Below are 27,846 nucleotides of genomic sequence, written 5' to 3'. Positions count from 1 at the left end.
TCAGACTTATTACAGTTTTACGAGATTATCCACAATAGAAAAACATACTTGTACTGTTTCCCTGCACCTGCATAAACAGCGTTTCCTCATAATCCATCATTGCCATATTGTGGCACATTTCTGTTTTGTATTTTGAATGTTTTTTGTAAAACAAAGTCTTCAGCATGAGACAAAGTCCTTGTGAAGGTTAACAGGCGTGTCCATAGCACCTGATTAGGACTGATCGTTATCGGAATGACTAGTATTTTCTCCACATACATTATAGCTCTGCTTTGAATATATTTAGTCATATCTAAAGTTGATGAATACAGGTTAGAATTTTCCATTTCATTTTGTTAAGAAATTTGAGCTGTAAATTTACAAAGCCATTTACATAGTCATTGTTTTTACTTATCCTATGTTTTATTTGTTGCTTATAATAACAAACATAACATAAGACATTGGTTAATATAAGCAAAAAAGAAAAATACAACAAAATGTTTCATAAAAAAACCAAAAAACAAGATATTCCTGAAAATGAGAAACTAGATTCTAGTTGGGTCTTCAGATGTAGTCTGGATGATGTCAGCTGTCCCCCAGCTCCCTCACACCCTTTCTGGAAAGTGAAATTTGCCTGTAAAGCGTCCGTGGTTGCGCAGGTCGAATGGACTAAGCACCTTCCTAATGCCCAACATGTTGCCTTCAACTATCCGCTTAAAGGTCCAGGGATTCTGGTTTGTCTCCTCCATCTCTTTCTGCTTTCTCTGCATTTCTTCCAGGCCCTCTCTGCTCATTACCTGAAATAATAAAAGGCAAAGCATTGCATCATGTGAAATCCAACTGCACAATAAACCATAAACAGCATTTTCAATCAGTTTGACTTCAGTGATCTTAAAACACTCCGTTTAAAACAAATGGTTTACCATACTCACAGAATTTGACTTTGAAATTCTGCTAGGATATGTAAACCTATGACCACAGCTGTAAATATACACCAATTCGGTCTCTTTTTGCTTTACAAACATATATTTAAACTGGAACAGAGTGCACTGTGGGATCTCACCTTAGCAGGAAAGGGCAGCTTCTTGGCCACTTCAATCAAGATATGCTCAACCTCTCCCATCTCCACCTTTCCTCCCAGCTCCACGATCAAACGTCCGTACCGGACTGGTGTCACGTAATGGTCGATGGCTCCTTTACCTCCGCCCATGCGCTGGCCCAGGCCTTTGCGCGTGATTGGCTTGTAGGGGGCATTAATACGCCACCGAGCAAACGTTGTGCGGGCATCTATCTTTCGGTTAATTGTTAGACGCATCATCTCTAAATGACCCCAGTGCAGGTAGCCTCCGCCCAAGGCCTGAAATAAAAAGCGGGAAAGTTAGTTTTCCATTTAAGGATCTAAATCAGCAATTTGAGAGTGCAGAATAACATTAGAGCACGTGGAAAGAAGTCAGAGGAAATATATTTTCATTTAATCAAAGCTTTTTATTGAATAACATTCTGTTTAACATGAAAAAATACAAAAAAGAAACTGGAAAGCTTTTATAATTGTACTGTTAGAGCTGTGAAATATGTAACAGATCAGTGCACTCACAACAATCGCATACTGCCCAGAAGTAAAAGAATTTGCTGCCCTGGCTGGTCCTTGGATATCCCGCAGCTTCTTAGTCTCTTTCTTGGCCTTTTTTAGGTTAGGAACCTTGTTCAGAAACTTCAGTTTAGGTTTCTCTGGCAGCACAACATCTTTAGGAAGGATCAAGGTCAGAATGTCAAAATCAGGTTAATTTGTGGGACATCGATAATAAAAAAAAAACACATACAAACAAACAGGAAATGGTCCAGTGAACTCTAAACCCTCCATCCATCAATTGCAAAACATTAGAATTACCACAGTACAGCTTGAAATTGTTCATTCACCTGGCAGATTTAGGATTAAAGTTATCTTTTAATTTTACCAATATGATTAATAAACAATCTGTAGGGGGAGCTAAAGATTAGGGTGATGGCAAGGTCTTCAAACATGGATAAATCATCAAAATACCAGAGGATGCATGAACAAATCTGGTCAGCAATTATAATAATTTTGAAATTTGAATAAAGACATTTGACTCCTGTAATCCCAAGAAAGATTTTTTTCTATTGATTATTTGGGAAGGTATGAATCATGTTTGACATAAATGTATATAATGTTCCTGTTATATTGTTTTATGATATTTTAAGTGATGCCTATTTTCTTTCATATTAGAAACACACTTCTTAGTTGAACAAAAATAATTTGACATCAAAAGATCTGCCAGGGGTATGAATAGTTTTTGGCCCATCTGTTATATGTGCTTCAATGATTATCAAAATTTGATGTGTTTAAGACAAGAAGATCAAGCCTTACTGCTGTAGTCTGGAGTGATTTGATACGTCTTCAGCCCAGCAGCGCAGACTTTCAAGCAGCTTTGCAAAGGAGCTGTGGAGTGAACAAAGTAGTGACACATTTGAGCACAAGTGAATCTCACACAAAACTGTCCTGCTGCCCAGAACCCTGTTCATTTGAATGCTAATGCTGGTGTCTCCTCATTGAATTCTCCCTTAGTGAGAACACTAACATTTATTTTGCAATTATAATGTAATTATTTATAATATTGGCTTTTTGGTGATTAGAACAGTTGATTAGAAATGTATTGACCTGGGCTGCAGTTTAAAAGTTTTTATTTTTTCTCCAGATATAAACTTACATGATAGATTGTGATTACCTGCGACTCAAACTCCAAATAAGTCTTGATAGCTGCATTTTTTTAGGCTTAGGCTTACATTTGCATTTAACTTTGGGTTTACTTAAGCCAAATTATTTTTTATTTCAAGCTTTATGAGATATAAAGATGAGCTGATCCACATATGTGGCAACAAAGTCATCATGTGTGCTTTCTATGATCCATTTCTGATCCAATATACAGGTACTGGTCATAAAATTCGAATATCATAAAAGATATTGATTTATTTCACTAATTCCATTCAAAAGGTGAAACTTGTATATTATATTAATTCATTACACACAGGCTGATATATTTTAAATGTTAATTCTTTTAATTTTGATGATTACAACTGACAACTAATGAAAACCCCAAATTCAGTATCTCACAAAATTAGAATATTACTTAAGACCAATACAAAAAAAGGATTTTTAGAAATGTTGGCCAACTGAAAAGTATGAACATGAAAAGTATAAGCATGTACAGCACTCAATACTTAGTTGGGGCTCCTTTTGCTTGAATTACTGCAGCATGGCATGGAGTCAATCAGTCTGTTGCACTGCTCAGGTGTTATGAGAGCCCAGGTTGCTCTGATAGTGGTCTTCAGCTCTTCTGAATTGTTGGGTCTGGCATTTTGCACCTTCCTCTTCACAATACCCCATAGATTTTCTGTGGGCTTGAGGTCAGGCAAGTTTACTGACCAATTAAGAACAGGGACACCATGGTCCTTGAACCAGGTACTGGCAACTTTGGCTCTGTGTGCAGGTGCCAAGTCCTGTTGGAAAAAGAAATCTGCATCTCCATAAAGTTGGTCAGCAGCAGGAAGCAGAAGTGCTCTAAAACTTCCTGGAAGACGTCAGAAAACACAGTGGACCAACACCAGCAGATGACATCACTGACTGTGGAAACTTTACACTGAACCTCAAGACATACACTCTCTGCCTCTCCTCTCTTCCTCCAGACTCTGGGACCTTGATTTCCAAAGGAAATGCAAAATTTACTTTCATCAGAGAACATAACTTTGGACCACTCAGCAGCAGCCCAGTCCATTTTGTATTTAGCCCAGGCAAGACGCTTCTGGGGGTTTTCATTAGTTGTCAGTTATAATCAAAATTAAAAGAAATAGCATTTGAAATAAATCAGCCTGTGTGTAATGAATTAATATAAAATACAAGTTTCACTTTTTGAATGGAATTACTGAAATAAATCAATTTTTTCATGATATTCTAATTTTATGACCAGCACCTGCAGGTACATTTTGTAAATGCAACATTTTGATCACAAACTTCATACCTAGCTGGTGATTGTGAGCTCTGCAGATTCCCGTCAGTCCGCCGACTGCAGCTTTAACGAGGGAGATCATGTTGTACAAAGCGACACTATAAACACCAAAATGTCACTTCGTTTGCTTCATATACAAGCATTTTAAAATTATTAGCGAAACACTGTGCTCTCATAAACACCACACTTTAAGCAAGGTCGCTGCCATTAACGTGTAACACGTACTTCCGCTGATGAGGCAATCGCTTCCGGTTGAAACTGACTTTCAAAATAAACTACCACTTCATTTCGGTCACTGATTGTTTTTCCTAATTCGAGAACAAATCTTCCCTGTAAATATAATGTGTTTGTAGATTAATGTATTTGGGAAACTTGTAAAATATGTTTGCTACAATCGTTATTATAGAGGTAAAAAAATAATTGCTAAAAACAAATGAGCAACAAATTTTTAAATTTATGAACAGTTGAAATGTCAAAGTTGCGAAAATATTGAACTCATTTAAGACGTTTAACTTCCATTCTAAAAGCGATTTTACCCAAAACTATAAGACAATCAGCACAAAGACAACAGTTTTTTTTAAGTAGCTTTATGGTTTATTATCACAAGATTTTTACAACTGACGTAAAAGTCAATTTCTTCAGCTCGTCTGAGGCTGTTTTCCATGGGAAACATAACTTCTGCCTTTTACATTATCCACAAACAAAACAATACCCTCTCCTAAAAAAATATGCTATTACATAATAGATGCAACAAAAGATCAGTCAGTCAGTCAGTCAGACTGACTGGCAACAAAAGATCTGAAATAAAATAGGAAAACATGTAGTAAAGAACACACTTTTATTTTTTCAGGAAAAGGGTTGTAAATCCAGGACACTTTTAATGAACAGTCAAAACATATTCAAGCAACTTTGAATCGGTGGATTTATCAGTCAATAAAAGTACATGTCCAGTGAGGACACTAGTGAAGATGCTAAATCCCATGGTAGAGAAGATCATATTTTGGAACATTCTGAGGATCGATTGGACTCTGGACTATCATTTTCCCCCTCATGGCTCCTCTGTAAATCACCTCGATTAGGTCAATGAAATCCTGCTTGGTTTTAAAGCTGCCGACAAACTTAGTGTGATCTGGAGAGCTGAAAGAACATTGAAAAACACAAAACACAATTTTTATGCAACAACAGATGATAGCTAGATAGCTAGATAGATAGATAGATAGATAGATAGATAGATAGATAGATAGATAGATAGATAGATAGATAGATAGATTTTTTTTTATTAGCAAAGTATAAACTCACTTGCCACTTTATTAGGTGCACCTTACTAATAGTTGGTTGGACCAGTTTTTGCATTCAGAACTGCCTCTATTCTTTATCGCACTGATTCAACGAGGTGTCAGAAACATTCCTCAGAGATTTTGTTCTATAATCAAAAGATAGTTGCCCCTTTCTCCCCCAATCTGATTGGTTGTTTAAACTTCAGCAAAGCGTCTTCACCACATCTCAATGCATTAAGCTGCTGCAATGTGGTTGGCTGATCTGCAGCTGAGACAGACCATGACATGTAATGCTCAATGTACACAGCTATAGGCAGCAAATGTATGATATACAATTAGACAGGATCTTTTGAAGCAGATATCCATAAATTAAGCTCTTCTGAGTAAAAATAAAAAAAAATCTGATATTCTAAATGACATTATTAGTTTGGAATGATTGATTCCCAAATTATACCCTTAATTTAAGTTATTTATACATGCAGTTTTACTGTACTTTTAATTTGTCTGATTTTAAATTATTATCAGAAATATCAAAATATCAATCTTTACCAGAAAATAAACGAGCAAGTACCTTATGACCAGATAATACCATCTAACATCTTTTCTGTTCTATTTGCGTCTGTCATTTTAACTTCACTGTTAATTTAACAGTTGACCAAAATATTAGCACCCTAAATTGTATAAAGCATTTTGTTTATACATTTTCCTGTACTTACCCATAATCCACTTTCATGTGCTGCCCATTAAAAAAGAACACAGTGGAGGGGATGTAGCTGATGTCAAAATATCTGGTGTAAATAGGAGCTTTGTCTACATCAACGATGTAGATGGACGCCATGTTACTCAGATCATGGGCAGTTTTTGACAGCTGCAACAACACAAGAGGAGAGAAATTACCCACTGTCATTGTATTTTCTGAGCAGATGTTATTAAAGTCCTACTTACGATCTCGTCGAGTTGGAGACAAACCAAGTCATCATCTCTCCCAAACCTCAGAACTAAAACCTTCTCCGCTACGCTTTTAATAACTTCATCTATGTCTTTTTTGCTCGTTAATTTTGGTAAAAAGAAACTCATTTTCAGATGCTAACACGGTAGCTTCGACGTGGCAACAGAAGGACGTTACGTCGTTTTGTTGTTGTGAACCCACTTTAAGCTTCCCCCAAGCAACAAGCAAAAACAACTAACATTTCTTTAAATATAATTTGTTGAAGTTAATAGCTCAGTTTCCAATAAAATTGGAACATATTTTCATTACAACGCCGTACTTAATTAAAAGCAATGTGTCATATTTACTTTATTATGTTGCAGCTTTTTAGTACGGCACATTATGATGTGACACCGCGTAACAACGTGACCTTCCGCCTTTATTTTTAGGAAGTCTATGGAAACCCATGTGGGGACGACGGGTTTTCAATTCATAAAATTAAACGGGATAGAGACGCTTTTTGTGGCAATTTGATGAAAGAAGAATGGGAAGATAATCTTGTTACTGATATTAATTGGATTGACTAATTGACTCGTGTAAAGAAAGGAGTTTTTTTTATCACAATGTTGCGGCACTTCTCAACCAGATGCTGCAATTTGCTATGGAAAAGGACATTTTTGACATCCATGAACAAACCAGTCTTTGGTATCAGACCTTATAGAGAGTCCATCCTTATTAGTCACCTCTGTACAGGTAACCCTTTGAGGAAAGATGGCTTCGGCATCAAAGAAGATCTACCCGGGGAAAAAGAAGCTCTAGATCTGGACAAATGGAAGTCTGTAATGAGATCCCAAGCTGCATTCCAGGAGCAACATCTGACCCGTGAAGTGGAAACAAGTGAGGATGATGGTGACCTGGAGGATGCAGGTGATGATGTGAAGGGCAGCTCCTCACTGGATGCAACTCGTGAATTGGTTTCTATGTGGCGGCAAGCTGGGAGGCTTGTACCTCAGGAGATGACCGAGGAGGAGGTACAGACACTGACAGATCTCACCACCAAGTCCTCCAGGAAAAAGTACCTCAAGTACCTGGCTATCAAGGAGGGCCACAAACTGGCCCGCAAGGAGAAGCAGCAACAGAAGAAGGCTGACAGGGAGGCATTGATGAAGGAGAGCGAGATGTTGGACAGCAGTACAGAGGTAGAAGGTGATCAAGATGGACACAAAATAAAAAACACAATGTTTCTCCAGTTCTGGGACCGCTCCCTGGACAAACTGCTGGCCTGGAGAACCGCCCAGGCAATGCAGTTCGGTCAACCAATTGTGTTTGACATGAGCTACGAGTCAAACATGTCCAGGCGGGAGATGGAGAACACAGTGTCCCAACTGCTGGAGGTGGAAGGGTGGAACCGACGTGCAGTGGAGCCCTTTCACCTCCACTTTTGCAACCTGCATCCAGGCGGGCTGTACAAGAAGGAGCTGCTGAAGCGGTACGGTGCAGAGACCTGGGACCGCCTGCTCATCACCAGCACTGAGCAACAATACATCGATGTGTTCCCCAGGGAAGAACTCGTGTACCTCACTGCAGACTCCCCCAACGTCCTCCACAGATTTGACCACTCCAAGGTCTACATTATAGGAGCTCTGGTGGACAGGTCCATCCAGTCTGGATTGTCACTGGCCAACGCAAAGCGCTTAAAACTAACTACAGCTCGCTTACCGCTTGATCAGTTTCTTTATTGGGACATGGGAGCCAAAAATCTGACTCTGGATCAGATGATTCGCATCATGCTAACAATCAAAGATACCGGGAAATGGGAAGAAGCCCTACAATTTGTGCCGAAGCGGAAACATGACGGCTTCTATCAAAAGCAGACAAAAACAGAGGTTTTAAATAATAGACCCAGAACTCTAAAAAACCATAAACCGAGACAGAATGCTGACGTGTTCCTGGACACTGAAGGAAAAGACACTGGGAGAATATTTAAGAAACAGACAATGAACACATTCAGTAATGACAGAATGACTGGAAAAAACAGTACCAGTAAAAGCTCACCTGCTGCAACTAAATTACGTACATCGTTCAAAAGCCACATGGAAACCAGAAAAGCACCAGACAAGTCCAAGATGTGGTGGCGTGATAAATGACATTAAAAGCTGCAGTCAACATGTATGCTAGAAAGTATCAACATGTGATGTGGAGAAACTGCTCTAACTTCCACTTTGTTTTCACGCAGGATGTACAAATGACAATATGATTTATTAAAAAAGGTAGAAACTGCTTTGGTCTTTATTTTAGTCTGACAAAGAAAACAGAAGATGAATAATTAATATTTTGATACAATTTCACAGTAAAATAAAAGCATACCCATTACTGTGACGTTTTCTATACAGATCAAATAAAGATAAATAACATACAGGTTGTTTTTTTCTCAAATACTGCATAATAGTAGACGTAAATTCATAGTGTATTCTAAAGCAAATACAAATAACCAGATAAAACAGAATCTGGCTTGTCAGTAAATCAGAAAAATCAAATCAGGATTTTTTCTTTAGGTAACACTGCACAAAACTGATCTATCACAGTTCCACCAGTTCAAATTCTTTTTTTTACATCATCCAGAACCAAATATACTGTAACAACTAACCAAAAAAAAAAAAAAACCACCATCAAGTGGAAGAAAGACCTCAAAAAACGAGGCACCTACACTTATGTGCAATTACTTTAACGTCTGAACTTCCTGTCACCTGCATCCTCATCAATTACTCCCTGCTGTATGTACTGTATGTAGAAATTGAAATAAAAAAACAAAAACCAGCATTATGTTCCATCTAACACTAAGCCAGCACTCGTATCTGTTCACAGTGTAACACTGACTCACTCTGACCACACATCACAGTAATAAACAAGATTTCAATTGGGCTACAATGGAGTTGAAATGCTTTCCTAGTTCCAGACTTGCCTTTCTTGTTTTATCTTTCTCAATAACTTAATAAGCTAACAATCCGGTTTAAAAATCATTAAAACGAAAGCAACAGTCATGATTTCTGTGCATTAAAACAGCTCCACCTGTGGTCCCCCGACGTCTGACTGATGCTTCCTGTGTCAAATGTGGACAATCTAGAGAACTATGATGTCCCCGGTGCAACGTTCGCAGCAGTTGAAGGTTATGTTCTCATAGCGGGTGTAAGGGTGAAACCTGCCGATGCTCTTCTTACTAATTAGAAAGTTTGGGGAGGAGGAATCGCTGAGTGGAGCTTCTGCCTTGTTTTCTGAACAAGAGATCGGATTCAAAACCTTCAGCACCTAAGAGTGACAAAAAAAACAACACGTTGCCTAGTTGTTGGATTCTAAAACTAGCAAAACATGTTAGGTAAAAAAAACATGGAGCTATATTTTTATTTAAAATCAATACCTTTTCAGCCATCTTCTCTGCTGGTGTGCTGCAGAGATGCTCAGCAGGTGCACTACTGCTCTTTACTGTGTTGCCCCTAGAGTTGCTTTTTCCCAACAGATGGGAGTTAATGGCATCTGATAGCTTGTGATTGGCTGCAGCTAGCTCTCCAATGCTGAGAGGCTGTGCACTGGGATAGTATGTCTGCTGTCTGCCCCACTGCAAAGACACCAGGAGCTGCTCCAGGGATCTGGTATCACAAAGAGGAAGCAAGGTCAACACAATAACTCCACAATTATTTCAAACCTCACTTGTACAAAAACCCTCAATATTAATCTTAACCTCCCTATTTGCGCGGACTAATCAGCATTCTGTGAAAATATATCGGTAATGAACAGTGGATGTGTGGAGCACATAAGAGGAAATGGCTTGGAGTTATCGGCCTCCCAGTGATTTATCAAAGTGGAGTGGTGGATGAAAGTGGAAAGCTAAACTGGTGTGCTTTAAATAAAGGAGATGTTCACATAAATGCCATCAGGTTAAAAACAGTGAAAGCTGCCATTAAAAGCCTGAATTACACCAGCTAAGAGAAGTATACAGAATGAAGATAACAAGGGACCGGATATAGAACCTTGGGGTACACCACCAGGTAAAGAAACTTTTACAGAAAAGTAGTCACTAGTTTTTATAAGTCAAGCTAACTTCATTTAAAAATGGTGAGCACTGACCAACGTGTTAAACATGAAAAAATGTATGTTCAGAAACACTAATGCTTTATATATGGAGAAAACCAGTATTAGCACAGTAAGGGCAGCCTTTTTTTTTTCTTTGTTTGTTGGCCGTTTAGTTGAACACAACACGGGTCAATATTTAGTACTGACCCACTTTAACAGAATCTGATTGGTTCTTAGACTCAGATTGGGTATTTGAAAGAAGTAAGTAATTATTCAGTGGTTGTGTTACCTGTGACTCAGCACCATGTCCCTCGAGAACTCCTCTCTCTCCAAAAGCAGGTCTTGAATCGCTCCTTGGGCCTCTCTGATCTGCCTCTGCAGAGCTGCTCTGGCATTTGTCAGTTCCTCTGCCATGACCCTGAAGCAGCAACATTCATTTAAATAAATGCAATGTTCTATTGAATTTGTCCTTCTCTTGCTTGAGAATGTCTCTGACAGAAGCTGCCTTTCAAACTAAGATTGGACGACTGTCTTTTAAACTTTTCAGCCAATTAAAAATAACGCAAAAGTGGAGCATTCCCCACCTGCTGGCCAGGAACTTGCTCCTCCAGACGTCACACTGGATGCTCATACGTTCCAGCTGCTCGGCGGTGTGTGCAAGACTTCGACCTAAAGCCTCATTCTCCAGAATGAGCTGGTTTTTCTCCCGTGCAAGACGCCCACACTGGTACTCGAGGTCGTCACCCAATGATGCTACCAACAGTTTCTTTAGTTCGCGGTTCACCTGGGACAGAATTTTAAAAAGTAATGCAATTAGATCTAAAGTACTTTTATGCTGAAAATATACATAAAAGAAAAACACATACTTAAGCTACTTTCCAAAAACAAAAGAACTTCTTTAAATATACTGCATAGTCTAAAAGAATACATGTGGTGTTACCTAATGTTACAGATGACAATAACATTTCATAATTAGTGTCTACATATTTTTACACATTTAACAGCAAAATCTGTCTGGCACTCATTTTATCTGTATCACACCTCTGTCTGCACACGGAGCTGATTGGAAAGGCCTTCTTTGTCCTGCAGGAGCCGGCGTTCAGAGTTCTGCAGCTTCTCTAGCTGTCCTCTCCAGTCCTCCACCAGCGGAGGAGAGCCCTGTTCCTCAGCCTGCCGCCCCGCCTCGCCTTTTCCCTCTGTGTGTCCCGCTCGGCCGCTCCGAGTGATAGCAGCTCGGGGCACAATGATCCTCACAGCTTCCAGTTCTGTACATGCCTCTCTATTCACTTTGCCCAGGTGAAGTACCCCGAGTGGCCGTGGGGCTGCAGGGGATGTGACGTGTGGAGATTTCAGGCTGTGCTTTGGGCTACCTACTTTGAGGAGAGGAACTTCAGGTAAAACTGGTGGCGGGGCGTCGGTGATGACCTCCAGTATGGCTGGTGGTTTTTCAGTTTCCATGCCATCGCCGGCTCCTCGAATAGGCACAATAGCCGAACCTAGAAGAATAAAGACAGAAAAGTAAGAACATGTCGACTTCTCTCAATCATTTATGTATAAACACTTCCATCCAAAAATTAAGTATGATTATTGTTCTGTCCATTGCTTTGTGTAACAAGTACTGTCTTAGTCCCTTTCCTGCATTAGTTGGGTTCCAGTATCTGTTAAGAATCTTTAAGGTTTTTGAATTACTATGCTTTACTATAACTATATGTTCTTGTTTTCTTCTCCAGACAGATCTGTTTTGGGATCAGTTTTAACATGCATGCTGCAGCCCAACAGCAACTATAAATTGATTAAAAATACTATGTCATGTTGATGTATTCAACTCCACAATATATACAGTATATAGAGCAATTGTTAGACCTGTCTGGGCAGGAAACCATGAGACTGCATCTATTCTTCCCTACAATTTTCACATTCAAAGCAGACACAGAGATTAGGTAGTCATGTTGGTTGGAGTTTTTACCCCGATTTGTCTCCTACTGCACCAAATGAGGATACTTTGAACTGCCCAACCAAACAATGACCAGGGCAGATTAGCGTAGACAGTGTGTTTTTATCCCCATCAAGCCAACACAAGGGTCCTTCATTACTTTTAAACATGAAACAAACATAAATTGGTCGATATAGACATAGTATTCAGGAAACTGTTTACAGCTTTAAATAATTGGAGAAATGGGGCCTCCTTGGTAAAGAACATTAGCTGTATTGACGGCAGTTACGGTTTTGCTACAAAAGTGAATATTTTACACAAGAAGGACAAAGCAACACACTTCCTACCTCTTACAACAGCTGCAGCAGCCATGGTGGCAGTGGAGGAGACGGAACTTTAGTTATAACCCAGTGATTCTTTGCACTGTTGTAATGAACAGGAAAGAAAGCAGTTATTCGACAACAATGGCGAGAATATTTGTTTATGAAAGAAATACGTCGCTCAGAGTTCACCTTTTATCAGCTGAGTGCTGATAAGGTTACATAATAACGGCAGTTAGCTGTTGAGCTAGGTGTTAGCAAAAAGAAGTAAGAACTTTATTAGCAATAGCTGCTTTGGCTAGCGCTCCTTACTAAGAGGATGTATTAAAAATAATAATAATCTATTTACTGTGAGTAAAGTCTGGAGACTAAAAGCCGAAATACTGGCCAACATACCTGTTAAGAATGAACCCGACCTCCTCCTCTGTTATTATGCTTAGCAGGCGGTTTGTTTTGCCACCCGGACGCGGTTGGCCTTTGACGCACAGGAGCACTTCCGGTTGTTTTTCCCCGAGCTTAGACTTTCAGGCAAATCGAAACATTGTTTTTAACTCCTCAAAACTGGGTAAACTGTCGTTTTCCTCCATGAAATCCGAAAACTAGAAATTCTAACATGAAAACACATTGTAGAACCTAATCTCAAATGTCCTTATTTTTAGAAAAAAAGGCGGCGCAGTTGCAGCTCGCCTGAAGAATATGAGGGCATCCACACCCCTGCGTTGCTGAATCGCGACGGAACCTTCGAGCCTTGTTTGGGTTGCAGTACGGAGTTAAGTAATGCTACAAAAAAAGCACCTTGGTACAATTTCTTTGTCTTATTCCACTGTTTTATTTGCAGAAGTCCTGGTAAGTAAACACACTGGACTAGTCTTGTATTGGGTGTGCGTTTTGAGTTGTTATCATGGGAGTGCATGGACTTTGGAGACTCCTGGAGAGCACAGGGAAACCCATCAACCCTGAGACACTGGAAGGAAAGATTCTCGCTGTTGGTATCCTAACATTGGTTTGACCTGTTTATTGTTTCTGGCTGTTACGATGCTCCTTCTTCATCCATGAAATGCAGAAATTGATTCCCACTGACATTGAGTCCTTACAACAACCTTAACCAGCCCCCCTCAGATATCAGTATATGGCTGAACCAGGCAGTGAAGGGGGTGAGGGACCGTGAAGGCAACAGCGTCCAAAACGCCCACCTCCTCACTCTGTTCAACCGCGTCTGTAAGCTGCTCTTCTTCCGCATTAGGCCAGTGTTTGTGTTTGATGGAGATGCTCCTATGCTGAAGAAGCGGACCCTGGTGAGACCTATACAGATGATTGCTAGTAAGGGTGTAATAATAACCCGACTATACTCTCAGTGTACAAACACGGCCTCTTCTATTGCAGGCTCTGAGGAGGCAGAGGAAAGAGGAGCTGACCAGTCAGTCCAAACAGACCAATGAGAAACTTTTGAAGACATTCCTGAAGAGACAAGCTATCAAAGCTGCCATTGGACACCATAGGTGAGCATCAGTGAGGAGTGTGATGGAGAGGTGGTGAGAATGAACAGTTTTCACTCTGTACATACTGCAAGTATGTGCTATATTGTTTGGGTCTTAACATAATTTCTCTGAAATACTCCACATCTCTATCTTGCCACAGTAAGGACCCTCTACCCAGCCTCTCCAACGTGAGGAGAAATGAAGTGGACGACATATATGTCCTGCCCGCCCTTCCACCTGCAGAGGAGAAGGAAAGAAGCAGGTCAGATCCAGGAGGTGTTACTGCTAACTAGTTACAGTATTCATTACATCTTGAAATTTTTCACATTTTGTGTAAGTATTCCGTTGGGATTTCATGTTATTGACCAACACATAGTGCATTGTTATGTAAGGATCATAAATGTGTACTTTGGGTCAGATAGGAATGTGTATTTTTTACCTTCAACAAAGATCCGTTTGTTTTGTTGTCTTCTTGCAGCTCAGAAGAGGATGAGGAGGGGGAAGAGAGAGAGGAAATAGTAGACAGCTTCCAAACGTACCAGGTGAAAATAAATATGTTAAGCTTTTTGAATAAAATCATTTCAATTTCATTCAGTTCATTTCTAAAACGACACATGACAACAAATATCATCCCAAGGCACTTTGCAGGGCAAAAAAGTTCAGCTTATTTCAAATGGATCCAATTCATTTCAGTCCAAATACAATCATATAGTTAAACCCAACAGTCTATTTTCATTCTAATTACATCACAATACTGTCAAATAAAGCTGATATAAAATGGCAATTGCTAAAAACACATATATCTAAGATCTATTGTTACTGGCTAAGTACTGATATAAAATATAAAGAAGCACTTGTAAAGAAATACCTTTTATGGGAATTAAAATCAGTCAGTACAGAGAGGCAATGGCAGCAATAAACCCAGAAGCATTGAGCCAGGAGTACTTTCTATGGAATAGAAATAAACGTAGATGGAGGACAAAGTTAACGGGAGCAATAATTGCAAATCATGCATAAATCGAGAGGTGGAGAGGAGAAAATAATAATTTTGTTCATTATTTATTTATGGTTTTGTTTCAGAAAGATTTGGGATACCAAGATGTAAATAAGAGAATCATAACACTTGGAAATTAATTAAGCTTAATAAAATAACCATAAACACATCAAGGTTTATAGTTTTTGAAAATAAGTTGCTAATTTGAGCAGCAACGGCATGTTTATAAAGGTTCTGAAAGAGATAAAACAATACTTACACGGTTGTGTAATCCATTAAAAAAATTACTTTTTATCAAAATATTTATAAACTAGTCGCCCAAATAATTTGATTATTGTTTTATTCATAATGTTTTCTCATCTTATATATTTAGTTTTTAAACAAAATACAGAATAATTATTCACATTGTTACCTTTTGTCAATGATTCGACATAAACACTTTCTTAGCATTGATTAAGTGCTAAGAGAGTGGATTGATTAAATCCATGTAAGGGTGTTTGTAAGAGACTAGATAATAAAGAGCCTTTCGATTTAATTTCTTGTTTTTTTTTTGTTTTTTTTTTAGATTTTACTGAAGGTACCATGAAAAATTACTCCAAAATGTACATTGGCTGCATTTTCTTTCTAATTTGTATGCCATCTCCAAAATATATTTAATTCCTAACATTTCCGTCGATACTTTTTTTGCCTTAACCTCTTTTTAAATCCAGATTGCTCGTTTTATTTCAGGAAGAACTGTACGAGGACCCCAACTCCGTGGACATTAACTCGGAGAACTTTGCCAGCCTGCCTCCTGAGATGAAACACGAGATACTCAAAGAGATGAAAGACTTCTGCAAAAGACGTCGCACCATGTTTAACAAACCTCCTGAGGTACATTTAGGCCTCACACGTGCTCCACTCTGCACTCCTCTTATCAGCTCTAACTGCCTTTTTTCCACCCCTCTCCTCTCCTAGCGTTCGGGAGACTTTTCTCAGTACCAGCTGTCCGGCCTGCTGCAGAGGAACCGGCTGAACCAGCGTCTGGAGGGAGTTGAGAAGGAGATGAGCCAGCGCAGCGCTGGCAGCGCTCCTCACCTCGGCCAGCAGGATGGAGATCAGCAGTATCGCAGCGTGGAGTCAAACCGGCTGGTTTCAGAAGACCACTCGCACTATATACTCATAAAAGGTGAGGCTGTAAAGCTGTCGATTTTTAGAGGTTCCCTGTCCAGCTTTAGATTTAGTTAGACGTAATTATAGTACTTATCTCTCTTTGAATACATGTATAAATCAACTCTTTACTTTCTACACATATAGGCTCCAAAAAAAATGAAGCTACCTCAGAGAGCCAACCTGGGTCTGCACCCTGGTCTGGGAGCTCCCAGTCCACATGCAGAAAAAGGAAAACTGACAAACCAGAGCCTCTTTGGCGACCCATCACTGAAGAAGAACAAGAAGAAGCGAAAGAGGAAGTACCAGCTACCTGCTCAGAAGCTTCCAACCCATCTGTGTCAAAACCATCTCGACAGGACACATCTCCACCCTCACCTCGAACACTCAAGGCAATCCAGGCTGCTATGAGTGACAGCTCAGATGAAGAGAAGGTTGATCTAGATACGAAGTATGGAAAAGTATCTCCACGTACACTCCTTGCAATCCAACAAGCATTAACTGAGGAGGAGGGCGAGGCGAGTGGCTCACCGTTCAAACTGCAGACAAATCTCCAGCGTCCTGTGGGACGAGTGGTGATCAGCAGCTCTGAGGAGGAGACGCAGCCTTCACCTGAGAAAAAGTCGGACTTTAGTCAAAACGCCACACACCAAAGTGGTTTACACATCGAGGACAGTTTGCTTGGCAGTAGCTCTGAAGATGAGTTGGAGGAAGTGATAGGACAGAGAAATAGAGCTTTTCGGTCTGCGGGACTTCAGCAAAGTCCCAAAACAGGGATGGAGTCAGAGGAGGGCAGCGTAAGGGACGCAGAGATACAAAAAGAGCTGGAGGCGAGAGAATCCGAGCCCAAGCCACACGTTTCTGCATCCAATCAGGAGTTATTCATCAGCCTTCCTTCACTTCCATGTGGGAGACCGCCCAGCACAGAGACTGAGGCTGGACTCTTAGATAAGAGGAGGGATACACTCACTGAAAGTCTGGGGGAAACCAACGGAGATGACGTGAAGACAGAGAACAGCGAGGGAAGTGATTCAGAAGGTAAAGTTAGAATAAATTTTAGGCCCAGCTGTTTGTTTTGTCAGTTTAATTTAAAATGTTTGTTTTTCACAGAGAGCTTCATTGAGGTTTCTGAAGAAGAGTTTAAACAGGGGGATGCAGGTGATCCAGCAGGAGGAAAAAAGATTTTAGAAGAGGTCCAGAAAGATGAGTCAAAAAAGGAAGAAGAGTCAGAGGAACGTTGGACAGAGGTTCCTGATAATCCAGCTCTGGTTTCAGACAAGGAGGAGGAGAAAACAGGCAGTAAAAATCAGGAGGAAGAGGTGAAGGACGGGATGGACACAAAATCCAAACCAACAGCAGCAAATAATGAGTGGGAACAACTCGACATGGTTTGTTTCTCCCCATCAGACTAGAAGATAGATACGCTTTTCTTTACCTCATGTAAACCTAGAACATTGAGGGTTTTGAAAACAGGATTCTTCTATCACATTAGATATTTCTAATTGTAACTAACCTGCTGTTAGTTGAAGCGTTAATTTGTTAATAAATCCCTTAAGATTATATTTACCACTGGAGTGTAGTCCACAGTTGACAAGAAGGAGGTGGGACATTTGAATCTCTTTTTATTTAAAATTTAAATATTTTACCTTTTTTCTTTTAAATGACTTCAACATCATCCCTTAAAACTAAAAAGCCCAAACCCATCTCTGAAAAAGTAGCTATATCTAAATGTTACCTTGCTTTCAATTAGAACTTTAAAGTTAAAGTCAAAGAAGAAATGGATTTAAACTAGCCAGCTGAAACTGTTCTGCAGATTAGCATGTGCAGTGCCATATGTTTGTAGTAACCTTTTTTTTTTTCTTTGGTCCAGGATGAGCTGGAGGCTCTGGAGAGCTCCCTGCAGCTGGAGCAGAGCAACCTAAGGGAGCAGAAACAGCAGCAGGAGCGAATGGCTAACACAGTCACGGGGCAGATGTACCTGGAAAGCCAGGTAAAGCAAACGAGCTGTTTAATCAGATCTAATCTAAACAAGAGCAAAAATTCCTCAATCAATCTGACTTCACACGTTTGTTAAAAAACATGTATGTATTTTCTCTGATGCCGAGCAGACATCTGATGGTTTACAATCAGTCGATCAGGAAGGGGGGTTATATATCACTGTGCTGCTTTCTGCAAAATCCACAGCTTGACTTGGATTCGTTGGTGTGATTTTACTCCTGCTTGGTCTACGTAGCTGCAGACTCATATCTGTATTTATGATCAAACCCTGTCTGTATTTTCTGTATCATAAAATCATCACTGGTGTACGCCCGTCAGATCGGCTGATCTTTATTAATCCGTTCAGCTGATTTGATAATGAGCCACTAACAGCGAAGGGATTTCTCTCATGACTACAGAAACATTAATACGCTCCCTGGAGTAAAAAACAGCTGGAATCTTAAAAGCACACTCTGAAAGTTATGGGTAAATAGCATTGGTGACATTGAGGTATCAGATGACCATTGAAATAGAAACTAAGTGTTGTAATTATAGTGTCACCCTGCTGTGTACTTTTAAATCCAGGAGCTGCTGCGGCTGTTCGGCGTGCCGTTCTTGGTGGCTCCAATGGAGGCCGAGGCTCAGTGTGCAGCGTTGGACCGCACCGACCAGACACACGGGACCATCACAGATGACTCGGATGTGTGGCTGTTCGGAGGCCGACACGTTTACAAGAACTTCTTCAGCCAGAGCAAATATGTTGAGCACTACCAGTATAGTGATCTCCACAGCCAGTTAGGTCAGTGGCTGCAGCCATGTTATCTCGTTTCTTGGCAAGTGCCTCCAGTGCTACAATAGTGGTAAAACAACATAGTGGAAAAAAACAGCTAATATTAAACATATTGGAGAAAGGTGTCTGTTTTGGTAAAGAAAACTAGGCTGTCAGTAAAGGTTTAAGTTATTAAATTTGTTTTTGGTCACCTTATTTTTTCTCTCTCATCCTCCCCCTGATGAAGTGTAATGTTGTCTTTCTTTGCCAGGTCTGGACAGGACAAAAATGATCAATCTGGCTTACCTGCTTGGTAGTGACTACACAGAGGGCGTTCCAGGGGTCGGATATGTGACCGGCATGGAGATACTGAATGAGTTTCCAGGGCCAGGCCTGGAGCCACTAACACAGCTAAGGTTTGTTTTTTCTATTCCACACAGCACTGTACACCTACCACTTTTTGATTCTTTTTTTTTTAAATAAAGGAGTAATTATTGTCTACCTTTTTTTTTTGTCCCTGCAGTAATTGGTGGTCTGAGGCTCAGGAGAAAAAGCGTCTGACAGATGATCCCAGAGATACGAAGGTGAAGAAGAAATTGAGGGAACTGAAACTTCAGCCTGGCTTCCCCAACCCTGCGGTGGCTCAGGCTTACCTCCAGCCCGCTGTTGATCAGTCAGAAACCTCCTTCAGCTGGGGGCGCCCACAACTTGACATGATCAAAGAATATCCTTCCTATGTTTGTGCAATGGTTTTGTAATGAAGTTAGACCCAAACATTTGTTTGATAAGCTACCACCTCATTGTGTTTTTTGCTTTTTGGTGGCACTAGTGGCCTTTATTCATGTTATTTTTTTTCAAAGTAGGCAGAAAGGACGAGGGTTGGGGAGAGGAGGAGGACATGCAGCACAGGTCTCTTGGGTCGGGACTAGAACCCAGGATGGCTGCGCTGAGGTCTGAGGCCTCCGTATACGGGTCATGTGCTCTACTGCTACTACAACACCGGGCGCCATAACAGCACATTCATTTAAGGAATCTCATTTAAATTGCTTGTAAACATAATTATGGGCTGCACGGTGGCGCAGTTGGTAGCACTGTTGCCTTGCAGCAAGAAGGTCCTGGGTTCGATTCCCGGCCGGGGGTCTTTCTGCATGGAGTTTGCATGTTCTCCCTGTGCATGCGTGGGTTCTCACCGGGTACTCCGGCTTCCTCCCACAGTCCAAAGACATGCCTGTTAGGTTAATTGGTAACTCTAAATTGCCCTTAGGTGTATGAATGAGTGTGTGCATGGTTGTTTGTGTGTTGCCCTGCGATGGACTGGCGACCTGTCCAGGGTGTACCCCGCCTCTCGCCCATAGACTGCTGGAGATAGGCACCAGCTCCCCCGCGACCCACTATGGAATAAGCGGTAGAAAATGACTGACTGACATAATTATTTAATTAATTAATGATCCAATTTATTTATTCATTTTCCATGTTTCAAATTATCTCTGTCATTTATCATAGTCGGTTGGCATGATTTAACCATAGTTACCAGTATGGCCCTAAAACCAAATCACACCTATTACATCTCGATGTATTCTGTGCCTCCTTGTGTTTTTATAAACGTAAAAATGTTCTTGACCACTTCCTTACATTCTGCCTGAGTCGTTTTGGTTGGAGCACCAGAAAGACGGAGGAGACTCTCCAACCTGTGATTAAACAGATCAACACCCAGCAGGTAACTGAGGCACCTTTCCAACTCCGATGGGGTTACCTCCATATTAGATTGGTGCCACAATATAGCTAATGCTGCTGATATGATATGAAACCAAAACGTTCGCTACTATTTTCTAAAACTGATGATTAAGTTGTGCTTAGGGTTTGAACAAAGTTGGATAAAAGCTGAATAAGTAACTAATTAGTTAACCGTTCCTGTTTCTCTGGTAAAGCGGGATCCATGAAGGAGTTGTAGGCATTTTGCTAATGAGAAGCTTTTCTATTTGCAAGGCTAAACATAGTTGTAGTAGCTGGAAAATCAAACTGCCAAGAATGGGAAAAAAAAAGAGCCAAAAGCTGAAAATGACAAATTTACTGTGGTGATTATTAAGTTATTTAAACTTGACATTTTTCTTTTTTTTATTTTCTTTTTGCATAACTTTGGCTGTGCTTTTGCATTTTAAATAAAATAGAGCAATCTGTGTCCCTACAGGTTCTTGTAGGCCATTAATTACCATTTAAAATGTATTTTATTATTTTTATTAAACATGTTTCTCCAGCAGTAGATGGCATGCTGAGGAGATCATGCAATCATTTGAATCAGGTGTGCTGGAGCAGAGACACATCTAAAATATGCAGGACAGTGGGCCCTGAGGACCAGGGTTCAGAAACACTGTTACACTTTTGATTTGTTTTCTGTTTTTACATTTTTTCCCATTCACCTGTTTTAAAATCCCCAAAGTGTTTCATTGTTTTCCGCTAGTTAAATATATGTTTTCGCGTACTGTAAATGTGGACATGTTGTGTGGGAAAAAAATCTTTGCACAAAAATATGAAACTATGCAGAATCAATGTTGCTCCTGGACTCGGATAAAAAGCCAAACGAGGGAAAAAAATCTACTTCTCATGTTGTGCTAAAGGAAAAAAACACAGAAACATTAAACTGGCATTTAAATTCCTAAATATTTTTAATGTATGCTGAAGTTAGTGCTTGGAATTCACCAAAACAGACACTCCTGCTATTTTCTGTCACTGTTTTTATTGTAGACTCAGCTCCGAATAGACTCATTCTTCCGCTTGGAGCAACAGGAAAAGCAGGCAATCCGCAGTCAGCGACTCCGCCGAGCCGTCACATGCCTGAAGAGAAAGGAGAGGGACGCAGGGGAGAGTGAAAGTAGCGAAGATGAAACACCTTCCCCATCCAAATCCAGGAAAGTAAATCTAAAGAACACAGATGAACAGAAAGAAGATGAGCGCCCAGGGACAGGTGGAGGTTTCCTAGTTTCAGAGTCGGACGCTGATTCTACTGTTACATCCCTCAGAGATGTCTGCCGTACAGGGCAGGGATCCTTCACGGCAACAATTGGTCATCAATCTACAGAAAAACTACCTCAGAAGGTCAGGAGGAACAGTAGCAGCAGCAGCTCTGGTGAGGACAGCGACGAAGGCAGGGATGTTGAGATGGTTACCGCCCGATCTGTGTTCGAGGGCAACAGACGAGGCCGCGGAGGAAAACGCTCGAGAGGAAGAGGAAAGAAGCTTTAAGAAACTCAACTTTACATAAATGTGCCCAAACTTGTGATATTAAATGTGAAACCAGCTGGAATTTCTGAAAATAAATGATGAACTGAGTCTTTTTTGTAATATGCAATATGTCTTTTTTTATAAACATTAAGGCTACTGAGAAGATATCAGTATGAAAACAATGTTAGTTTCCATTGAATGTTTGTATTTTTTTCCCCAGCTATGTGCCACATTTCTTTCTCTGCTATGTCAACACTAAAAAAGGTACAAGTCTAAAGTATTGAATTCCTTGATGTATCCTCATCCTCCCCTCATTTACACTGATCAGCCACGTCTTTTTATGTAAATAAACGCTTGTATAAACCAAAATATCGACTTTTAAGTAAAAACAAATAACCATTAGCTGCATCTCTAATGTAAGAATCAGGGAGAAAATATACTTTAAAAAAATATATTTTACTCATTCTCCTGTAATTAAAACTCAGCAACACCCCTCCCCCTTCATTTCCCGTCCATCAACAGCAGAGCAGCTGCTGTTGTCGGTCAGATTTCTGCTTTAGACGAGGCTTTGAGTTTGACCGGAGAGAGCTGGAAATGTGGGCAGGATCTGAGGCTAGGAATGCTGGACGAGAACTTTTTAAACACTGTCTTTGTGTGTAACCTAAAACCATAGAGGTGATCAGCATCCACTGTGACCCATATTTTCAAGAGATTCACCTATGACCTCAAGGCACATACTGCATTTGGCTCATACATAGTAACATGTCCTGTTTAGGTCACGCTTTTTCTCCTTCAGACATGGACGCTCGGCAGCCCAAAGTAACAGAGGACTCCAGCACCAAACAAGGTGGTAAGAATTTGCACTTTTACTCAGAACCTTTCATTTATTTATACTCTATACAGCCCTACTTAGTGCTATACCTTTAAGCAGCATATAAATTCAAGTATGAACAGTCCTTTCTGGACGCACAGTTGTGCTGAAGCTGGGATTTTCTGCAATCTTCCATTAAGAAGTAAAAAACAAGCAAAGCTTTAAGCCTGTGAACATTCCCCAAGTTTGGCATTGTCGCAGTGGGCTTTCCTGACCTTTTATCTAAACCAGCGCTGCATAACTGAAATTGTGGGTTGGATGCTGTCATACAGCCAATGCAGCGGGCTGGGGGGGGGGGAGATTACAAGCCTTTGTGTGATTCACAGAGCAAAGAATCAATTGTTACCTATTATAGAAAAGGCAAAGAAAAACTACATGGCTGTGATTTTTTTTAATTAAGGGTTGTAGTACTTTTGTTTATCTTTTAATTGTCATCACCAATAGTATTTAGCATGCTGTTGCTACTTTAGTAGTTTAGGACATCCATGGCGATCCTCAGGTTTTGACCTGTCAAGCTTTTTGTGCATTAAATCAAGGTAGAATGTTTACATTTTGCTCTGCCATCACTCAAATACATCTAAATATATCAGTGTCCTTTGAACTTTTTTTCAGATTTTGTTTTATTACAACAGTGATGCAAACAAAAATCTGAAAAGTGTGTCATGCATTGGTGCCATTTAGTCTGATTCCCCTAAATAAAATCCAGTGCATCTAACAGCCTTGAATTGAGTGGTTTTAACGTGACAAAATGTTGAAAATATTAAATGTATTAATAGATATGGTATCAATACCATTGCAAGCTACTGTATACTTCAACACAAGAGTAGAACATCTTAACTTGCAGGAAGTGGCAAAGAGCTTTGAAAGTCTGAACAGGATGTTACACAGTTTGATCCAAAAAAACTTCATGACTCAGCACATTTGATGTGCGCAAAAGGTCTTTGTTGGACACTTAAATGAACGTTTTTATGTTAAAATGTGTTATTCCTAAGAGTAGAAAGATTACTTTACAGAAAATCTACATGATTTGTAAAAATAATAAAAGTGGCTTACCAACAAGTAAAATTCAGTCATCGCTAATGTGATTATCATTATGGTTTGACTATAATAATTTAATGAAGAGACTTTTCTTTGTAGGGCTGCACGGTGGCGCAGTTGGTAGCACTGTTGCCTTGCAACAAGAAGGTCCTGGGTTGGATTTCCAGCCGGGGCTCTTTGTGCATGAAGTTTGCATGTTCTCCCCCGTGCATGCGTGAGTTCTCTCCGGGTACTCCGCCTTCCTCCCACAGTCCAAAAACATGACTGTTAGGTTTATTGATCTATCTAAATTGCCCTTAGGTGTGAATGAATGTGTGCGTGGTTGTTTGTCCTGTGTGTCTGTGTTGCCATGCGATAGACAGGCGACCTGTCCAGGGTGTACCCGTAGACTCTCGCCCGTAGACTGCTGGAGATAGGCACCAGCTTCCCCGCGACCCACTATGGAGGAAGCAGTATAGACGATGGCTGATTGACATATCTTTGTAAATGCCAAAGGTGATGTTGCTGTGGATGCAGAGCTGGCCAAAGCCATCACGTCTCGGCGGTTCCACCCATCAGCCATCAGTCCTGAGACGTGGGAGGGATACATCTTCTCTGATGTGGAGATACGGATCAAAGAATCCACAGACCTCTACGGAGCTGTACTCTGGCCCTCGGTGCGCTCAAGTCCTTATCCTCTGTACAGTAAAAGCAAATCAGGGCACGTCATCAAACATTCAATTTTTCCAAAAGAAAAGTTCACACATTGATGTCTAATCTGTTATTTATATCTGTTATTTATTTCTGGAAAAGAAAGTGATTTAGTTAAAGGTTATTACAAAAAAAAAAATGTTTTTTTGTTAAACAAAAGATATTCAATAAGAATGTGTATTCTGAAAAACAGTAAGTACACCCTTCCCCTCTAATGGGTAGTCTTGCCCTCTTTGGTTGAAATAACTTTAGTGAGACACTTTTAGCCATCTACCAGCTCTTGACATCAGTCTGAGGAAAGTTTGCTCCACTCCTCACTTTCACCTGTGAGTTGTTTGAGGGATTTCTTGCATGTTTAGCTCATTATTATGAATTATATTTCATTTTACTTTTAAAATCAGCTTTGTGATATAAAAGAATTTTCATATACAATTTTTACCTAATATTTGAAATTATTGTTGAGGCTATTTTTATGTAATTCCAGCAGTTTTTTATTTAAAAATGTCATTTTTTTTAAAGCCAGCTTTCATTTCATAAAGCCAACTTTTATTTTAAAAGGGTTCTTTCTCCCCATGGCCTATTTTCTTCTAATTGGCTGCTCCTTTACCAAGACAGAAGCAATCCCACACCAAGTATCAAGTTAGGGCAGAAGGTGCGGGACTTTATCTTCATTCTCTCTAGCAAACTTTAGCCTGATCTTCATATTTGCTTTTACTTGAACACCTCCCATAAAGAAATCCCACAGCCTTTCATGTCAATAGTAACAACAGCCTGCTACAACCTTCTTTCTGAAGGCCTCCAACCTTACCATGGTGTTCATCAGCCAGGAGCACAACAAATTTAATGTCTGAGGTTTAAAAACACAGACTGTCGTAGGTTGTCATTTAATTTCACATGGCTTTATTCTTAGCAATGAGCCCTGCCGTTCAACCATAAGTTTATTGTTCTCCAACAGGCAATGGTGCTGGGCCATTTCCTGGAGACGAACCAAGACAAATTCAACCTGGCACATAAAAATGTGATTGAACTGGGAGCCGGAACTGGGCTTGTCACCATTGTATCCAGTCTGTTAGGTACTCAAATAAATATCCTGTGCTTTGCATGGATATGATCATACGTTTAGTTTGCCCTTTAGTTTACTTTGTATTTTATTCTCTCTGACACTTTTTACTGTCTTTCAGGTGCTAAAGTAACGTCCACAGACCTGCCAGATGTGCTGGGAAACCTCCAGTACAATGTGACATGCAACACCAAGGGCAGATGCAAATACATCCCTGTGGTTTGTGCTTAATTATTACAGTCATGGTATAATTAAGTTGTCTAATACATGTTTAATTTACTAGCTTCAGAACAAAAACATGTATGTAAAATGCCATTAAGTTACTGATTACTGTGGTTTTCAAATTAGAAATGTTTTCTTGATATGTTGAAGTGCAAAATCTATTTTGAAATTTATGAAATCACTGTGATATTTTAGTGCGAATAAATTGAAATCATAAAGCAACCCAAAGGATGCCATTTAAGCTTGAAATCCATCAGTGGTTTCATATCTTACAAAGCAACCTGGTTTATTGACTCTCTCCAGGTCACGGAGCTCATCTGGGGTCAAAACGTGGCTGAACATTTCCCTTGCGCTACACATCATTTCGACTACATTCTGGCAGCAGACGTGGTGTACGCGCACCCTTATCTGAATGAGCTCATGGACACCTTTGACTACCTCTGTCAGGACGGCACTCAGATACTTTGGGCCATGCGTTTCCGGCTGGACCCGGAGAATAGCTTTGTGGATCGCTTTCAGCAGCATTTCCACCTTGAGGAGCTGTATGACCTGCCCAGCCTGAGTATAAAACTGTACCGAGCCTGGAGGAAGGACAAGAGGACCAAGGACCACAAAGAGGCCGCTGCATGAGCTCAAATAACCAGAACATTGAATGTTTACTATAAAGTTGTGTCTCACCTTTGATTCATTGTTTACAATGCTATCAGCACACATATAGAAATGCACAGTCATGCTACTTCATTATTTTAATTGAAAATTACTTTATTTGAATGTTAGACATAATTCTGTAATTACTTTTTCAATTAAACACTACAATGCTGTATGCTGTTTTGTGTATTATTTTTCAAATTCATTCTGTTTTTTGTCGCTTAAAAAAGTTAAGACTTGGTTAGGCTTGAGTCTCTGCGTTGGTTATTTCATGACTGATTCCCTTTACAGTGCATGCAGCATGTTTATGTTTGTACTATAAATGGCAGATAATCTAGTTAATTCATTTAAGGGCGGGTTTGCTGGTGTGCTTCCGGTCATTTTCCTGCTGTGTAAAGGTCAAACTGATGGCCCAAGATTCTCCTTCAGGGTTTTCTTTTAGGGAGCAGAAGTCATTGTTCCATTAAATCAGTTAATGCAACTTTTCTGGGTTCTAAAGCAGCAAAGCAGCCCCAGACGATCACATTACCACCACTATGTTTGACTAAAGGTGTGACTACATTTTTCTGAAATGCTGTGTCCAAAGAGTATTTTTTGAATATGTTTTTTTTTATTAAATGAGAGGGGCCTTTTGTTGTTTTTGCTCAGCAATCATTTTGGTTTGTAATTGTCCCTTAGATTCCCTTTTAGCCCAGTCTCTTTCCTATCATGAACACTGACCTTGGCTGAGGAGACACTGGCCTGCTGTGCTTTAGATGTTGTTCTGGGTTCTCCCTAAATGAATGAAACATATTGAACGTTCTGTGCACACTTAAGATCACTCAATGCCCATTTCTTTAGGGAGTTAGCGTTTTAAAAACTGGCATTATAAACAAATTTTGATAAACTGTAATGCATCTGATTGGACTATTCTTATCCTACATGTTGGTATCTAAGTTGGATCTGTTTGTTTTAGAAAGTGACTTGAGATGACAGTTTTTGTGAATTGCCACTATATAGATGAACTGAACTGATAATCCGACTTGTGAAGATGCAACAACTTCGAGAGACATACATTCATTTTAAGGTAAAATCATCAAGTCTTGTTGCTGATGTTGTTTTTCAGCTCAGCACTTTTAGGAGGTCAAATTAAATGGCACACCCATATCACCCCTTTATTTGGTATTATACATGCTGCTTCAGTAACTTGAACACCAGTGCTGAG

At 40.0% G+C, this 27,846-nt stretch overlaps 6 protein-coding genes across 10 annotated transcripts; 3 read left to right on the top strand and 3 right to left on the bottom strand.

Annotated features, from left to right (window-relative positions):
- Window positions 1-383: 383 nt before the first annotated feature.
- mrpl16 (mitochondrial ribosomal protein L16) lies at window positions 384-4,242 on the bottom strand. The gene is made up of 5 exons (XM_047362710.1): window positions 4,014-4,242; window positions 2,366-2,437; window positions 1,574-1,722; window positions 1,043-1,336; window positions 384-776 (listed from the first exon to the last, which is right to left on the bottom strand). The coding sequence occupies exons 1-5, from the start codon at window positions 4,081-4,083 to the stop codon at window positions 585-587; spliced, it is 777 nt and encodes a 258-aa protein (XP_047218666.1). The 5' UTR covers window positions 4,084-4,242; the 3' UTR covers window positions 384-584.
- Window positions 4,243-4,825: 583 nt separating this feature from the next.
- Window positions 4,826-6,534, bottom strand: txnl4b (thioredoxin-like 4B). The gene is made up of 3 exons (XM_047362711.1): window positions 6,224-6,534; window positions 5,995-6,146; window positions 4,826-5,138 (listed from the first exon to the last, which is right to left on the bottom strand). Exons 1-3 carry the CDS (start codon window positions 6,353-6,355, stop codon window positions 4,973-4,975), a joined length of 450 nt encoding a protein of 149 aa, XP_047218667.1. The 5' UTR covers window positions 6,356-6,534; the 3' UTR covers window positions 4,826-4,972.
- A 127-nt stretch (window positions 6,535-6,661) lies between these two features.
- Window positions 6,662-8,486, top strand: trmt10c (tRNA methyltransferase 10C, mitochondrial RNase P subunit). The gene has a single exon (XM_047362708.1). It carries the CDS (start codon window positions 6,830-6,832, stop codon window positions 8,351-8,353), a length of 1,524 nt encoding a protein of 507 aa, XP_047218664.1. The 5' UTR covers window positions 6,662-6,829; the 3' UTR covers window positions 8,354-8,486.
- Window positions 8,473-13,063, bottom strand: blzf1 (basic leucine zipper nuclear factor 1). The gene is made up of 7 exons (XM_047362709.1): window positions 12,924-13,063; window positions 12,555-12,630; window positions 11,316-11,770; window positions 10,859-11,058; window positions 10,564-10,692; window positions 9,622-9,850; window positions 8,473-9,512 (listed from the first exon to the last, which is right to left on the bottom strand). The coding sequence occupies exons 2-7, from the start codon at window positions 12,577-12,579 to the stop codon at window positions 9,327-9,329; spliced, it is 1,224 nt and encodes a 407-aa protein (XP_047218665.1). The 5' UTR covers window positions 12,580-12,630; window positions 12,924-13,063; the 3' UTR covers window positions 8,473-9,326.
- A 122-nt stretch (window positions 13,064-13,185) lies between these two features.
- Window positions 13,186-22,221, top strand: ercc5 (excision repair cross-complementation group 5). Of its 2 annotated transcripts, XM_047362706.1 has the most exons (16): window positions 13,186-13,296; window positions 13,366-13,512; window positions 13,637-13,822; window positions 13,911-14,026; window positions 14,166-14,267; window positions 14,484-14,547; window positions 15,729-15,872; window positions 15,957-16,167; window positions 16,296-17,186; window positions 17,259-17,536; window positions 18,019-18,138; window positions 18,711-18,924; window positions 19,166-19,310; window positions 19,418-19,618; window positions 20,527-20,611; window positions 21,637-22,221. In XM_047362706.1, the coding sequence occupies exons 2-16, from the start codon at window positions 13,429-13,431 to the stop codon at window positions 22,132-22,134; spliced, it is 3,339 nt and encodes a 1,112-aa protein (XP_047218662.1). In that variant the 5' UTR covers window positions 13,186-13,296; window positions 13,366-13,428; the 3' UTR covers window positions 22,135-22,221. The 2 variants fall into 2 exon arrangements, with proteins under 2 accessions (XP_047218662.1, XP_047218663.1); XM_047362707.1 differs by having other exon boundaries at window positions 13,279-13,516; window positions 13,647-13,822.
- A 445-nt stretch (window positions 22,222-22,666) lies between these two features.
- Window positions 22,667-26,815, top strand: mettl21e (methyltransferase like 21e). 4 transcript variants are annotated; one of them, XM_047363485.1, is made up of 6 exons: window positions 22,667-22,788; window positions 22,889-22,960; window positions 24,518-24,678; window positions 25,668-25,785; window positions 25,894-25,991; window positions 26,298-26,815. In XM_047363485.1, the coding sequence occupies exons 2-6, from the start codon at window positions 22,912-22,914 to the stop codon at window positions 26,622-26,624; spliced, it is 753 nt and encodes a 250-aa protein (XP_047219441.1). In that variant the 5' UTR covers window positions 22,667-22,788; window positions 22,889-22,911; the 3' UTR covers window positions 26,625-26,815. The 4 variants fall into 4 exon arrangements, with proteins under 4 accessions (XP_047219441.1, XP_047219440.1, XP_047219439.1 ...); XM_047363484.1 differs by having other exon boundaries at window positions 22,889-22,963; XM_047363483.1 differs by having other exon boundaries at window positions 22,670-22,960.
- The last annotated feature ends 1,031 nt before the right edge of the window (window positions 26,816-27,846 follow it).

Source organism: Girardinichthys multiradiatus, chromosome 4 (genome assembly GCF_021462225.1).
Source record: "Girardinichthys multiradiatus isolate DD_20200921_A chromosome 4, DD_fGirMul_XY1, whole genome shotgun sequence".
In the NCBI taxonomy this organism is placed as follows: Eukaryota; Metazoa; Chordata; class Actinopteri; order Cyprinodontiformes; family Goodeidae; genus Girardinichthys; species Girardinichthys multiradiatus.
This window is presented reverse-complemented; position numbering and strand designations above follow the sequence as displayed.